We start from the raw sequence: 15,857 nt of genomic DNA, 5'->3' as shown, positions 1-15,857 counted from the left end.
TGTGACACAGAGGCCTATGTTATCATACAATGCACAAAACGAGAAGGGGTTTACCGAGGGGCCCGATTTTATTAGTCATATCATAAGAGGCCAACAAACACTGACCGAAACGAGGGTCTCGAATCCGGCAACACTGATGCCTTCACCCAAAAAGATCGTGTTCTCATGGCGCCTGCACCAGAAAATATGTTCTGCATCCGCCGCCAAGGTTTGTGAGTGGTGGCGTTGGCTAAAACTCCCAAGGTTCTACAATAAGAAACATAAATACCCAAGAAAGTGGAAGGGGAAACAGTGCCGCGGTAGCTCAATTGGTAGAGCATAGCACGCGAAATGCCAAGGTTGTGGGATCATTCCCCACCTGCGACAAGTTGTCTTTTCATCCACTTTCATTTCCATTAATTTATCTTTTGTTTATTTCATTATTAACCACAAGTAATTTCCCCTATGTTGTCCTTCGTGACACTGTTTGTTGGCTGCTTATGACATACAATGCACAGTATCACGTAGCCATAGTCTGGTGCACAATCTGTTCTCTTTGAAGTAATACAGTAACACCTTCAGTCTCTCCACATCATCCCGTGTATAAGAGAACAGCAGTATCCTTGAAGCCGCTCGCGCTAATTTCAGTCAAAGCCAATGTTCAAGAATCTTGAGATCAGAGAGTGGACAGTTGTCCAGCTTGAGAAGAGGGTAGGGGAGCACTACCCTTTGCTTGTTAGAACGAAGTCATTGATAGAGAAAGTGTGTGCTCGTTTCTGTGCGTATACACAAGTCTCAAGGCATAACAAACCATTCTGCAGAAGCCCATTGGGGGAAAGAGGTTCATGAAAGGGAAAATTGTCATCCACCCAAATATAGCATGAAAGAGCTCCTTAAACGGTTCGGACAAATTTTGTAGGTGCATAAGGTACAGCTAAAGTTTATCATTCGCACCACAATTTGTGTGAAACGTCTCATATTAAGAGAGCTACGGACGATTACAAGTTACCCTCCTTCATAGCGATGCATTTTCTCCTCAACTCGTTCGCTGAGTGATCGGGGCTAAGCTCTGCCTTCACTGGCTCCACGTCATGGTGGCATGTCGTGTCGTCGACTTCCGGTTCACTAGGAGCAAGCGTGCAAAGCCTCTCCAAACACTGCGCCAGGTGCTTGGCAGTCGACCCCAAGCGAGAGCTATCGAAGCAGCGTGCGTTGCGAGCATTCTGTCACAGCGCCGAACGTGTCTGGCATTCCAGTAACCGCAGGCAAGCTGGGCATTTCGACAGAACGGTGGAGGCATAAACTGAAGCTGATGAAGGAACTTTAACGTAGATGTACGTGAGCTGCCTGATCAGTCTTCAGGGTCCAGCCACCTGCTGGCGCAGAGCTTAACCAACCAAACAATGAGCTAATATTGTTCTAACAAAGTGTAAAACATCTTAAACATTTACAAAAACAATGTGTTAACGATTACACTCCTGTGAAAAATTTACACCAGCAGCAAAGAAGAATACATTTCGCTATTGCTACTGTATGTGGTTCAGCTCTGTGCCACCAGGTGGCTGCACTGTGCAGACCATTCACGTTTGCGCTTCTGCTCATCCCGTGAACAACACGGTCGAACTGCCAGGCCCTGTTCCCTTGCGTTTGTATATACCCTAATACCGGACTTGCGAAACACGATTGCGTTAGTAAGCTTCCTGTGTAATGTGACGGCCGTAAATGTGCAAATCCTGGCGCCGACTGGATAGCGGCAGTCCGATGTGCTGCAGCCAGTCCGCTCGTCTGCTGCCTTTCAGAGGGACACAATGCCGCAGCTTGACATATTTCTAGTCGCTATGCTTGCAGTCCACAATGAAACAGTCGAATCATAGTGTTCGCGAAAATACTGAGACCAATTCTGACCGCAGAGCTCTCGTCAAAATGGAGCACATTGTAACACAAGCAGACGACGCTTGCTGTGTGCCGGAAGTGCCTAAGTGTAGTGAGTAGTAAGAACTCATTCTTGTGCGCTTTCTTTCTGTTACTTTTTATAGAAACAAATTAACTCACATTCTAACTATTAGGATCATCACTTATTGGCTATAAAGGTGGAAAAATTATCGATGACTTGCCGTGGGCAGCCATTCGGATAGCTTGCCCTACTGACGTCAATTGGGTGATTTACATCATGTGGGTAGGGGTGGCTGAAAAGTCCACTGAGCAGTGTGCTGGGATCGGCAGCGATGTACATTTTTGAAACCTTATAATAAATTATACGCTTTATGCGGAGCACGTAGATGCGTCAATTAATGATCAGAAGGACCTACTCTAATGACTCAGTACGTTTGTATAACATCGGCAAAATCATTTCAGGGTCCCATGAAGCTACGAAGGAAACCCAAATGGGTTTCTTAGAAAGAAAGCTTCAGTGTTGAAAGATTTGTCCTCATTCTGGGATCAAACCCAGGACCAATGTTGTTCTGGGGCAGTACTTCTACCATCTGAGCTAATCAGGATACCAGTAGATCATAGAGCAAGGGCAGATTACTTGACAATGCGAAGAACAGGGATGCTGAATATGGCATATCAGTTCTAGGAAGCCTGCAAGAAGGAGGAAAGTTCATGGAATGATCTCCTTCGTAACTTCATTCTACGGTCAGGTGTATGGAAAACTTTTCTTTCAAGCCATAGGGCTTTCAGCTATTGGAATGCAAAATAAAAGTGGCGGAACCCATTTCACAATGACCATCTACAGTAATGGGTTGGCATTGAATCAGTATAGCGACACAATATATTGTCGCTATCGAAACAAGTTGTGTATGAGGTGTGTACAGCAGTGGGAGACCGCTTTCACACTTCCCTAAAAACACTCAGTGCCATGAGACACCGCCGCCACAAAGCCTGCACTTGACCTCCGAAATGCATGTCGCGCCAGCACATGCGAACACTGAGAAACGCATCATGTGGCAACCAGGCTCCTCTCTCGTGCTTCTTTATGGACACAGTGCACCATCTAGTGGCACTGTCGAGAAGTCATCGTGTGGCCTCCAAGACGAGAGGCATGGCACACCGATGCCTGTGAATGCTGAGAATTGTTCCCTTACTTGCCGCGCACACAGTGGCATATACTCAGTGGCTTAAGCTGGCGAGAGGTTCATCGAAGAGCAGCACATACCCAGCACATTCGTGGCACAGCCTGCTAATGTATTGAGGAACCCTTGCAACATGGAGTCCATTACATTGGAGTACATTACATTGGTTCAACATTAAAGAAAACTTAAGGAATCTTTTCATCATTTCAGAGCGGCACGTTCCAAGTGGCGCATACCTAATTACACAAGTTGGCATCAAATATGTTCAATAAGGAGTGGCACACACTCACTGGTACGTATACACTGACCAAAGTTGGCATCAAAGAGGTTCATTGAAGACCAGCACGGACTGAGTGGCGCATAACCATTCCTGCATCTACAGTGACCCATGTCGGCGCAATAGAGGTTCATTAAAGAGTGGGATGTATGAACATATTGCCACATACTCGGTAGCCCAAGCGATCTGCGATGTGGACAAAGTGCACCCAGTGCCGGTAGCTTCGTATGCACGGTTCTTTTGATGTTTAGTTTGCACTGATGCGAGAGACAGCATGAAAGTCAATTCACTTGCTGCTGTTACTGCGCTTCTACTCCAACATTTTGACAGCTACTTTCTGCGGTCATTGAGTGAGATAAAATTACTTCGCGTAGCTGTCTACTAATTTGCTATCGCAATCGATGCTTCGCCTTTTGGGCAAAACTGTGACTTGAACTTTTTTTTGGAGGTTTGTCACTCGCTCTTTGCAATAATGTTGCTAGACATCTCGACCAAAGTTTCGGAAGTGAGGCGTTTTGGATATTATGGACTTTGGATAAAACTTACGTTTTTTTGTCTGATTATCAGGGTCCGTTATAAGAAGAGCCGACTGTACCGTCACAGTCATTCTATCGTCGTCATTCTAATATAGAAATCTGTGTCTCATTGTGCCATCGTCATCACACGTTTGTTGTCGTACCGTTTTTGTTATGCTGTCCTTTTACAATTTTCATTACTTCAGTGAATGACCACTACAGATGGTAAATAAACGTCTCCTCAGAAATACGGTGGGTCGCTACACTCCTCGAATGCTAACTGGATTACCATCGATAGTCATCGTGAGACGAGTTCTGGTGAAATTGTTTTTCTACTGCTTCTCAGCCCCTGCCAGACCTGATGCGGTGCTGACGCACCATTAGAAGTTTTCAATACCGCAGCATTCAAACAGAAAACTCATACTTGTAGGGGAAGTATGCATACCACAGTGAGATGGTGCAGAGGCACTTTGTTTGCATGCAGCTACAGGCTGGTGGCTGCACCATCAGGCAACTTATTATTGCAGAAGCCATGCAAGAGAAAGAAAAGACTATGACAATTAAACTTTCTCCATATTCCAAAAGCATGCATTTGAGCCCTTTATGCATGTGTCACCACATATCCTGTCACTACTGGACGATCGATTATGATAGTAGGTGAAAAGCTGGTCTTGCTACTGCACTTATGTGCTGGGTGATGTGAGAAGTAGATGATGAACCACTGTCCCTAAAGATTCCCAAAATGCATTGCTGCAGCTACTTGGTGGTGCACACCACTTTTCAAAACGGTCTATTCTTTGTAGTACTGTATAAATTCATACCAAGGAGGTTCAACTAAATATGTGTCCCTATGCTTGACATGACTCTCACAGTCTTAGTGTAAAAGTTGTGAAAGAATGTATTTATCTTGGCCAAGTAGTCAATGCACCCTAGTCATGGGAGTGAAATTTGCAGAAAGATAAAAATGGGTACAAGTTCATTCTGCAAGCACACTCAAGCCTTGAATGCACCTTAATGTTTTCTGTCAGCAAAAGAAAGTGCATAATTACTCTATCTTACTAATAATAACTCATGGGGCCAAACCTTGGACAATATATATCAATGAAATTCAAGGGTTGCTAAAGACTCTATACTGGACCTCTATTGCGTAACAAGTTCGAATATAAAAAAGCAAATCTACACACTTTCTTCTCAATCTTTGAGCGTAACGAATGCTTACTTATGGAATGCTTACTTACCGTATTTTCGCGATTCTAATCACCCCCTGATTCTAAGCACCCCCCCTCTATATTCGCGAGAAAATTGGGAATAAAGTTTGCATGCGAATCTAAGCACCCCCTATTTGTTAGGAAGAGCGCGTAGCCAAGGCCGCCAAGCGCGCTTGCTCACTCTATCTCAAGCCGGAGCCGTCGGAGTCCCAAGGTAGCACAGCGGCCGCGGCGCGAGTAGGCGCGATGTACGCCGTACAGCCGGACTGTACGGCTGTACGGCGAAAGCTGCAGAAAGCATACCCATCAACCATCGCAAAGCGAATTTCGGACGCTTGGAAGCGGGTCCAAGTGGACGTTGTGGTCAAATCATTTAAGAAGTGCTCGATCACAAACCACTTCGACGGAATGGAAGATAACCTGCTACGGGATACCGAGAGCGGCGGTTCAAGCGGTGCGACGAACTCGAGTGGCAGTAATAGTGACTGAGCATCCGACACAAGCGGTGGTTTCACACTCTGCAGCGATTTTTCTTTTGAATGTTTGCAAAATAAAATGTTATTTCTCGCACCCCTCTCGTCATGATGTCGCAGCGAAAAGAGGGGGGTCATTCTAGATTTTTCGAATCTAAGCACCCTTCCTCACTTTGGGCATTGCGATCGCGAAAAAAAGGGGGTGCTTAGAATCGAGTAAGTACGGAATATATGAAGCTATTTTTAGGTGTCGAGTGCGACTTCATTATTAACTAGATTCAGCTGCATAATATGATATGGATTAAAAAGAAAAAGTGAGTCAGTGGTGTTCTATATAAGGTTAAGAGGAAGGAGCAGAGTTGGGCAGGTCATGTGATGGATGTGGCAAATAACTGGTGGTCCATCAGAGTAATAGAATAGGGGCCAAGGGAAGACAATCTTACTAGACGGTGGCAAGTGATTAGGCATGGAATTCGCAGGCATGGAATAGAGTCAGCTAGGTAACTAAAGTCGGCTAAAACAAGACAAGGTGAAGTAACGATTACTGGGAAAAGCTGTTGCCCTGGGCAGTGGACATAAAATAGGAATAATGATGGTGATGTTTCTAAATGTGCCTAGTGAATTATCCTTTATGAATCATTAGGGTTATGCATCAAACAGTACTTTCAGGTTTGCTCTGCTAGTATGTTTTCCTTTTCTCTTTGTCGTGTATCTTTTTTCAGACACACCAACTTTCACTTGTTGGAGGCTCCAATTTACGGGCGTTCGTAGCCGGTGTCCTTCGCTTCCTGTTCAGTGATGCCGTGGGGCAGCAGTTCAGCATGCTTGGGCAACGCAAGAAGAGAAGATTGAAAGATATGGTTATTTACAGCGTCATTGAACGTAAGTTTATATCCATGCAGCAGTCATTTTGAAGAAACAGCTACGCTACATTTCTCAAGTTTTCATGTTCAGTAGCACCTCGCTACAGTCGCCGACCAATATTTCAGATATATCAGGGACCACTTAAAAGTATGAATTATTGCGAGTTTAAAGAAATGCATTCATCAGAAGTGACTTTATTCCACAGATGACAAGCCAAGCTTTTCAGTACATTGCTGCATGCATGTATGCTTGCTTGCAACCTGTTCATTCTGTCGTAAGCGAGGAATGCAAGAAAAAAACATGGCATGAAAGAAAAAGGGGGTGGATACAGGACATGTAAAATGTTGTGTACCACAGTTGCGTACACAGCACGTGAAGGAGTCAAATGGTCAGTCTCTATTGCGGCCACTTTCATGCTGTCACTACTAATAGAGTATGGTTAATGTGTGCCCTTGTAACTAAATAGAGGTTGACTACAATATGCTCTTGGCCAAATAAATATCTTACACTTTGCTCGCTTCATCACAGGCCACGTGGGCACTGACATCGAGGGTAGTGTTGGCGCCATCATGAGCCACTTAGTATTTCTGAGCGATAAGGATTTCCAACACCATGCAACAAAATCACCCGTAACTCTGTTGCAACTTGACTGGATGCAAATACTGGATGCGCAGAACATGCATGACAAATATGCAAAAGCATCCTTGATAACTTAGCGGCTTGTCTCATAGTGTGGGTGCAGTTCATCGCTATTGGCCTCGAGCTCCACCACTGGAAAAGCTGGCACCACCGTCGGCGGTGGCACCAGCTAAAACATGTATAGTACTGATCACATAATTTGTTGCTTCTCACTTTGGTTTTGTTAAGTGTGTCAGATTCTGAAATGTTGTATAATGTTAAAATGCCGCTTTTCAAGAAATCTTCGAAGCTCCCCATCCCCTCATTGCATGCAATGCTTAATTAATAATTCTTGGTGCTCCAACATGCAAGACTCAGAAGGTGATCCAATGTTTCAGAGGCCATTAGGAGCAACTCTACATATGACAATGCAACATCCTATGCGATTCGTATTGCGGCGGGATCCTGGCTCAAGAACTGCGCTTCGAGGATGATGGCTGCTAAAAAGTAATTCTTATGCATGTTATCGATGTCCCTTAGTTTTGGAGAAAGGAAAGCAAGAAAATAGCAGGTAGCATCACATGATGAAAGTGAAGCCAGAATAAGTTGGCCCAACACATGTTCATGTCACAGTTCCTATGTCAGTAGAAATACCTGTTTTTACGACAGATTTTTGTTCATCTTCACACTCGCACTCCATCGAGACAAAGTGGATGCTGTTTAAAAATGAAATGCAACCACTCGCAGCAATATTTGTTCCAGTTATTATACTGTTAATGAGCAAGCATAGTTTCTGTGGTTTAATGATAACTGAAAACACCCAATTAATAAGCAAAAACTAGTCAAACCCACTTATAACAATATTCAAGTTCCACGAAAATTGCATTGTTATACCTGATAATTAATATAACTGGGCTGCACGAAAAAAAGAAGAAAGAGAGGAAAAACTCGCCGTCCTGGCCCTGCGAAAGTGAATGACCACTGAAGCTGCTGAAAACCACCAATACAACTGCTTAGCGTGGTAGGCAATGCTTTATGCCTTTACAGTAATGGTAGTGGTGCAGTTTTAGCGTAATGGTATGAACGGGAGTGATCATAACTTTGACAGTGCACCACCGTCCACAGCAGTGCTGCAACAACACTGAAAGCAGTAGCTAGGCTGGTTATTTTAAATACGAAGGGCTAGGGGCGTCATGGCCCATGCCTCAAGTTGGCGCCGCCGCAGAAGCTTGTGCAGCAGTAGTCTTTACAGGGAAATATAAGCGGGGAGTGCTACGTGCTTCACATTGCTATCACGAGCACCTTATCGATAATGTGGTTCGGATGTTTGTTTTGAGCTTGCTCTGTATGTTGTATGCATGATTCAAAAGAATGTATGCACTGTTCGCTGCACTTTGCTGAGTGTGTGGAGCGTCTGCCATACAAGGGTAAGAGCCGTTGCATTTTTTGTTTGCTTAGTGGGCTTTGAGCCATTGGTGATGATAATTTTTGACGTGCTGTTCTGTATGTTGTATGCGTGATTGCACAGAATGTAACCACTATTACATGGCTCAGTGCTTGTAGCCTCTACTTTACGGGGCTAGAAGCCTTTCCATGTTTAGCTTGATTATGGGGGTATAAGCCATTGATGATGAAAGTTTTCTGTCGACAGGCATAAAGGAATCTCAAGATCGTCGCCGTATACAGATTCACTCTAAAATATAGGGGGATGGCTTAGCTGTTGTGAGAAAACTCTAAGGGTGGGGAGGCCAGTGACTGTCCCCACCACCTTCGTCCATCTGGCTGCTGATCGTGTTCACTTGTTTAACTGTTTAACTCTCTTTCCTGCACACTCCGAGCGCTTTTAACAAGCCATGGCGGTCAGCGTTCAAGAATGTCACTGCTGTAACAAGTGCAGAGAGGGATCACAGGCGGCAAGCGACATGCGAGCTTCACCAGGGCATGGCTTTTGTGGCCCCAAAGGGGTCTTTTGAAATATGCAAGAAGGTTTACGCAGCAGCCTGTCAGCTTGAGAAATCTAGAAGAAATGCTGGGGTGAGATTGCCACAAGCATCTTGCCACGTACTTCTCACGAGCTTGCACTAGAAAACCCCATGTCCACCAACCTTGCTCGCTTTACACGAAGTTTGCTTTCATCCTTCTCCAAGTTCCACATAGTTCAGCGGAAGGTCGCTCGCAAAAACAGAGCCTCAGAGGGACTGAATCTGGTGCAAGGCCTCCTGCGAGGACAATTTTTAGGCAGCCTGACCTACGGCATCTTCGCTACCATTGTCGCTATCTGATGCAAATTAGTTTGCGACAATTGTCTCATCGTTCGGAAGCACTTCGTTTCCAAGTCTATAGCGGCGCACTTTCTTTTCACCAGCAACGTCGTGCATCAGCCATCTTCTGTTTCAACGATGAGTCAAACGAGGCTAAAAAACCACATGGCCAGGATCGACTTTGACACAACCAACAAAGACAAGCACAAGTAACTTAATCTGTTGCCGGAACTGTGCAGAGTAAGGGGCCAGTGAGCAATCTAGGAGCAGAGCAGTGCAGTGGCACAGTCCATTCCTGTTCGGAGGGGTGGAAGGGCGACGGCAGAGGTGTGCGCGGCTGCCATCGGGGCAGTGGGCGATCGTGCGACAGATTGAATTTCTCTTTTTCATTTTTTTTTTCTTTTTTCAAAAATCTTGAATTTCATCCCCTTTTGGCAAGGACACCCAGAAGCCAGACTTCAATGTTATTAGCAATAATGTGGCATGGGGGCATTTTAGTAAGTGGGTTATTTCACCATCGAAAACCTACAAAAGTTGACAGTGCAGCAGCTTCTCATTTTTATAAACAATATATTGTTAAAATTAGTATCGTTATAAGTGGGTTTGACTTTATTTATTTCAACGAAACATCTTAAATACAACTTCGCATGCACTAATTACTACTCTGCCGTAAACGACTACATTGCATTAATTATGCAAGCCAAAAATAGCATTTACTATAACACTCTATCATCTATGCTACAGGAATCCCAAATGGTTTTAGAAAACCATTAAACCTGAGGACACAAGCGTAATTTCCTGATGTAATACTAAGTTCTGCCCTACCTAAATATCAAATACTAAATTAAGCTCTGTCTTCACCCACAAATCTACTCAGAACCTTTCTTTTTTGCCATCCTGTGTGCATTCCCTCATGTGCTGTATTATCTTTTGCCCGATTAGCATTGCTAATGACATTGATAAACTAAAAAGTTGTTATCACCTGTAATTGACAGTATAAATGCTAAAGTACTGAAAAAACACTACAGTATAACTAGTTTCATTTTCTCACTCAATAGAGCTTCAGTTCCCATTGACTGGCCAATTGGGAAGGTCATTCTTGTCTTTAAGAAAGGTAACTGGACATCACCAGTTAATTGTCACCCCATATCCACCACCACATTCTAAGAAATGTTTACACCCTTTGTAGTGTATATTTGCCACACAACAATAATCGTCATCTGTCTTGCCTGCGTTTCCTTTCTTCAAAACGCTGCGCTCGTTACCTTCCTGTCGGGAATGCTATGTCATGCTGATAATGTGCATGCCGTTCGTTACTGGAAAGTACCGGGGTCACCACGTTAAACAAAGGAAATACGGACAAGACAGATGACGATTATTGTTGTGTGGCAAATATACAGGGTGCAACAAGAGTGCAATGTACGCTGCAAAATAATGGAGAGTATTGTGCATTCTGAAGTAACGCATTTCCTGTCTTCTAACAACTTTTGTCACCCAAGTAAGCATGGCCTGCTATTTTACTTCATGAAATTCACTCGTTTCTCGATTTTGAAAAGACACTTGATAAAGTTCCTTACCATCACTTATTGCTCAAGCTATCATGTCTTAGACCTGCCTGTGTTCAACTAGATTTTCAACTCTTTAGCTGATAGGCAGCAGGTTTTGTTGCTAATTCTTGTAGGTCTCCATTCTCTTGTGTAGCCTCTGGCTTTTCCCAAAGTACTGCATTAGGCCCTCCTCCTCTTTTCAATTTATATTAATGACTTCCCGCTCAACATCAATTCTAACATAAGACTTTTTGCCAACGGCTTTGTTCTGTGCAGCCCGTGGTTCTACCGTCTCAGTCTTTCCCACTTGAAGAATGACGTTAAAATACAGGACTGCTGCAGCAACTAGTCAATGTCCATCAATATTAACAAGACCTTCGTAATGTCTTTTCATTGGCATCGTAATTACACAGCCTCCACTTACACACTCCCATAAAGCTCTTTTAACCACTACTAACACCATTAAATATGTTGGTACAGCCAAACCTTGCTATAATGAAATAATAGATGTAACGAAGTAAAATTCCCCTCGTTATCCTTATTGAGGTTTATATTGCAGTACATACAGTAATGGACATAACAAAGCAATGAATATAGCAAAGTGACTCTGGCTTTCCCTTCAATTTCATTGTAACAAGATTTTCCTGTGATATAACATGGTCGGAACATGTTATCAACATTACTAATTCTGCTAATTGAGTCTTGGGTTACCTTCGTCGTAATCTAGCATTGGCAACCACCACCACAAAACTAATAGCTTGTAGAACACTTGTGAGACCTGAACTTGACTTTCCTAATGCCACTTTTATGAACCATCAAACTAACCTTACAAATATGCTTGAATCCGGCCATAACCATGCTTTCATATTCATTAACTTTAATTACTCTAACAACATTAGTTTATCTGCAATAAAATCTCAGCTTGGCCTTCACCCTATTGTCTGCCATTGTACAATTGCACGTCTGTGTCTTTACCATAAATTTTTCTATTCCTTGTCATCAGGAGATATGTATTCATCCGACTAGACTCCATTTCCAATCAAATTCTGTATGTTGCAAATGAGCCCTTACAAAGACTTTCCAGTTGTCCTTTTTCTACATTTGCTAGAGGGCTGGGACGACCTTCCCACACACATTGCCATGTTAACAGATCATACCCAATTTAACATTTTAAATGAGAACTGCAGTGTTCATTGGCCACCCCTCATGTAAATATGTCCCTCTGCGACCCTTGAGGTATGAGTGAAACTAAGTGTCTTCCAACTCCGCACTGAGAGCACGCTGTTCTGGAAAAACAACATGCACGACTGCAATGTGCGGTTGCCACACACGCATCTAGTGATGTGGATGACGAATGTTTATGTTGAGATGGGAATCGAACAGCACAAATGACGGGACACAGTGAAGACAACACTGACCAGCAACCAGTGTTAATTGCTTATCAACTGCATTGCTATAAAAGAGAATCTGTGCAGAGATCAAAGGAACATCAATTCATCACTTACCACGGTTTTGTCGACATGCTATCACACATTCGAGGAGTAGCATATTTCACTACAATGTACAGATACAGAAGGCACGTGAAGACAAGAACTGCCATGTTGGTATATGTGAAAAGCTTCGTTAAGTCTAATAGGCACGTTGCTCTTTGTAGCATTCCAAAAACACGCAGTCTTCAAGATATCTCTTACCACCACATTTTTTACAATGTTCTGCCAAATGACTGGCAGCTGAGCCCATTGCAAGCAATGACTGCAATATGTTGCAACAAACTACTGAAGTGGCACAACCATATTGGGAGAAAATGCACACAGAGTCGTTGGCAAGGCACCCACCAAGGTGGCAAGATGGACAAGGTGTACATTGATGAAAATCTGCTGGGAATAAAGCGCACTGGGTCAAGTACACTGAGCACAGGGTCACATGTCTGGTTGCCCTTTAGAGGTTTGCAAAAGAGAAAAGGTTAAGGGGGTGGTTTCACGGAGTGTTGGGTTGCAAAGGCTGGCTCACATTACGTCATGTCCCTGGTCCATAGGCCTGGGTATGTATGGAGCATAGGCCTGTGTAGTTGGTCTTTTATGTGCTCTTGGTAAGCGTGATTAAACTATTGTTAAAGTAATCAGTTAATTTTTCTGATAAGGATTGTGGAAATTACAAGGTGGGAGATCTAGGTAATAAAAATTTGCCATCGTCCTTGATGTAGCAAAACACTCCAAAAGCACTCATTTCAATGTCAGCAAACTTCAAGGTCGATAAAAAAAAGCGTGCATGCTTGCGCGTGGGAATAACACACTAACTTGAACAAATTGCTCTATGACTGGCACCTGTGGGCTGTCACGCAGGTCTATGACACTGTAGAAGAGAAAGAATAGACAAAGCCTTGAAAGCCACAGGAGAAAGTGACCAATCGTCTATGCAAGGTGATGGGTGCTCCCTCCTGCGTGCAGCGGAATATTGACACGTATACTTATCTTTATCGGGCGACCACGTTTGGCTGCCTAACAAATGTTATCGTGCAGTGCAGGACGCGCCTGCATGTAAAAGAAATTTCTGGAATGTTATCGATGGTTCCCTCCACTGTCTTTCACCGCAACTTGTGTAATCTGATTGCATGTATGCGCGACGCGAATAGTGTAGTACTTTGTGGAAGACGCGCGGCTCCCATCGGTTAATCTGGAACATGTTCCAAAAGTGTTGCAGTGTACCTTTATTGCTAGCTTTTTCTTTTTCTATGTAGCTTGTGAATTTGATAGAAAATAAAAGAGAATTCTTAAGTAATAATTTTTTCTCAACTGTGCTAGAAAACTTTGTAATCCATCTTTTTTTCTTAACTTCCAGGAAACTTGGCGAAGATCCCAATGACTCAAGCTCCTGTGACTAAGCATTCAGAGTAGCAACTCAATTTTTTTTATCATCTACTCTCAAAGTTATGGCTGTGCTATAGCTCAGAGTTTTGACAGCACACTTTCACAATTCTGTATTGAGGCAAATTTGTCCGTGCATTTGCATGCATTTCGCCTCATAGGGGCCCCACAATGCCTGTAGAAAAAAAAAAAAAATGTGGAGTGTGTTAGGTATGAAGGAGGCACTCTCGCAAATTGTTTTCAAATAAAGATTGCGCCTTTTACGAGTGGTGTTATTGAATATGAAATGCTGCCGCTTCCGGGCACTCACGGCACTAATGCTTCATTTCTCTGTTCTACAGAGCTCGAAGCTTCGGTCGCACGAAACAATGCCAACCGTGCTCTGCCAGTCGTTACGATAGCCTTTTTTTTCTACATAATCATGCTCTGTAAACTTCGTTCATTCACAGAAATCAGTATCATTCTTTGCCACACCAGATGGCACCACCACCATATCAAGCAAGCTGCAGCAAATATCCAGACTTGGCACACTGCAATGCAATGTCAAAATATTGAGCAGGAGAACCCTAAGGAACATTCACTTTCCACTAATGATGGGGTGCAGAGCTGATCGGAGCATTAACTGATCAGTGCAATCAAGGTAGTCAAGACACATTTAGAGTATTTGAAAGAAAAGAAAAAGCAGGGAAGAGATAAAACAGGGTCACTGCTGGCGCAGATAACTTCAAGAGATAGGCAAAATGCGAGACTGCAGCAGATATAGTTAAACTTGATAACCTGAAGCAAGCTAGGTGACTGCCTATTCGTCATCACTTCACTTCAGAGGCGATTCCGTTAGAAATCGACTGTCATGAGCAGATGGAGTTATTGCATGTAGTCCCAAAGTAAGCAGAGCTGCGAATTTGTTTTCTGTCCGCCAGTTGCAATTCTGTTCATAGAGTGCAGTAAAATGGTTCAAGAAGCAACCATGCGCTCCGGAGCAGTTGCCACTAAGCAACAGCTAAACAACACTAGGTATAGCAGTGCCACCTCCAGGTCATGTTGCAGCTCTTGTCTGGTGACCAACACCTAAGCAACTGGTTTCAAAGTTGCCATTTTCATTTCCTTCTGTCTTTCTTTGATGGTAGAGAACAGTTGTGTTAAGATGAAGACTTAGCTGCAGGCCAGTTCTGACATGAGGCCAATTTCCAAAGGAAAATGTAAATGAAATGTAGAAGAAAAAGCAGACGGCAAAAATGCAGAACTATATCATCATACCCTGGTTATCAACCATTTTGCAAAAGTGTTGTACAGAATCAGTAAACCATACATGGAGTACATTGTTTGTAGGCATACCAGAGGCTTGGTGTACCAGAAGTTGTTGCAAAAGTGACGGCTGAAGGAAGTGGAGATAATATAAGAGGAATTGTTCACTCGCACCACCATAGTATTGAGTGCAAGAGTTAATTACGCCAGAAGTGATATCCATGCAGCATAGTGAGATGGGCACAACACAAAAGGATGTGTGAAGCATGTAGTCTACTTATTCGGAAATAGGTGAGGGTACAGATAAACCTCGATATAACATACTTCAATATAACGAAGTATTTAACTTCGTTCCCCTTCATAACCTCTTGTCCATAGAATATTGTGTAATTAGAACGTCAGTATAACAAAGTATGTTTGTAAGCAATCCCAGTATAACAAAATTTCGCTCCCGCAGCAAAGGAATGCCGAGACAGTAAATTTAAGCTTCCGTGGATGCAGATGGTCAAATGATTGAACTACAAAACGCACCTCCCAAATCGTGCGCGGCATGACAAGAGCGACCGCCGAGGTCAAACTGCATCATGTTCTGTATAAAGTCCCAGTGCAATAAAATTCTGTCACACCCTGCGCATCTGGCGCTTTAGGGGCGAGTGAAATTCTGCGAGGGTAAGAAAGATAGCGGCTTCACACACAAGTGCTGCCTCACTCCATGAGCAATGTAACAGGGAGGAGGGGAGCGAGCTTGGGCTAATGCATATACTGTACACTATATACTTTATATACTGTATAATATTTATGTAATATTTGTGTGTGCTGCATTTGCACGCTAACATTGCACCTGTTAGTGTTTTTCTGGAACTGGGTTCTAGCCTGCATTGTGCACATCTCTGCCTCAAATCTAAACGCACAGCCAAGCTTAACATGGCACA

The 15,857-nt window shown here is 43.4% G+C and overlaps 1 protein-coding gene across 5 annotated transcripts in view; it reads left to right on the top strand.

Annotated features, from left to right (window-relative positions):
- The window catches only part of LOC135910254 (uncharacterized), a 50,317-nt gene extending 36,376 nt beyond the window's left edge, over window positions 1-13,941 (top strand). For 3 of the 5 annotated variants that reach the window (XM_065442321.2, XM_065442320.2, XM_065442323.2), the window contains 3 exons: window positions 6,249-6,408; window positions 7,407-7,515; window positions 13,655-13,941. In XM_065442321.2, the coding sequence (XP_065298393.1) occupies window positions 6,249-6,408; window positions 7,407-7,515; window positions 13,655-13,697 (312 nt within the window). In that variant the 3' untranslated portion in view covers window positions 13,698-13,941. Of the gene's footprint in view, window positions 1-3,263; window positions 3,346-6,248; window positions 6,409-7,406; window positions 7,516-13,654 lie in introns of those variants that run through there. The other 2 variants (XR_010566962.2, XM_065442322.2) reach the window with 2 other exon arrangements.
- The last annotated feature ends 1,916 nt before the right edge of the window (window positions 13,942-15,857 follow it).

The sequence above is a fragment of the Dermacentor albipictus genome, chromosome 10 (assembly GCF_038994185.2).
Source record: "Dermacentor albipictus isolate Rhodes 1998 colony chromosome 10, USDA_Dalb.pri_finalv2, whole genome shotgun sequence".
Lineage (NCBI taxonomy): Eukaryota > Metazoa > Arthropoda > Arachnida > Ixodida > Ixodidae > Dermacentor > Dermacentor albipictus.
Note: the sequence above shows the minus strand (reverse complement) of the source record. Positions and strands in the feature narration are given on the sequence as shown.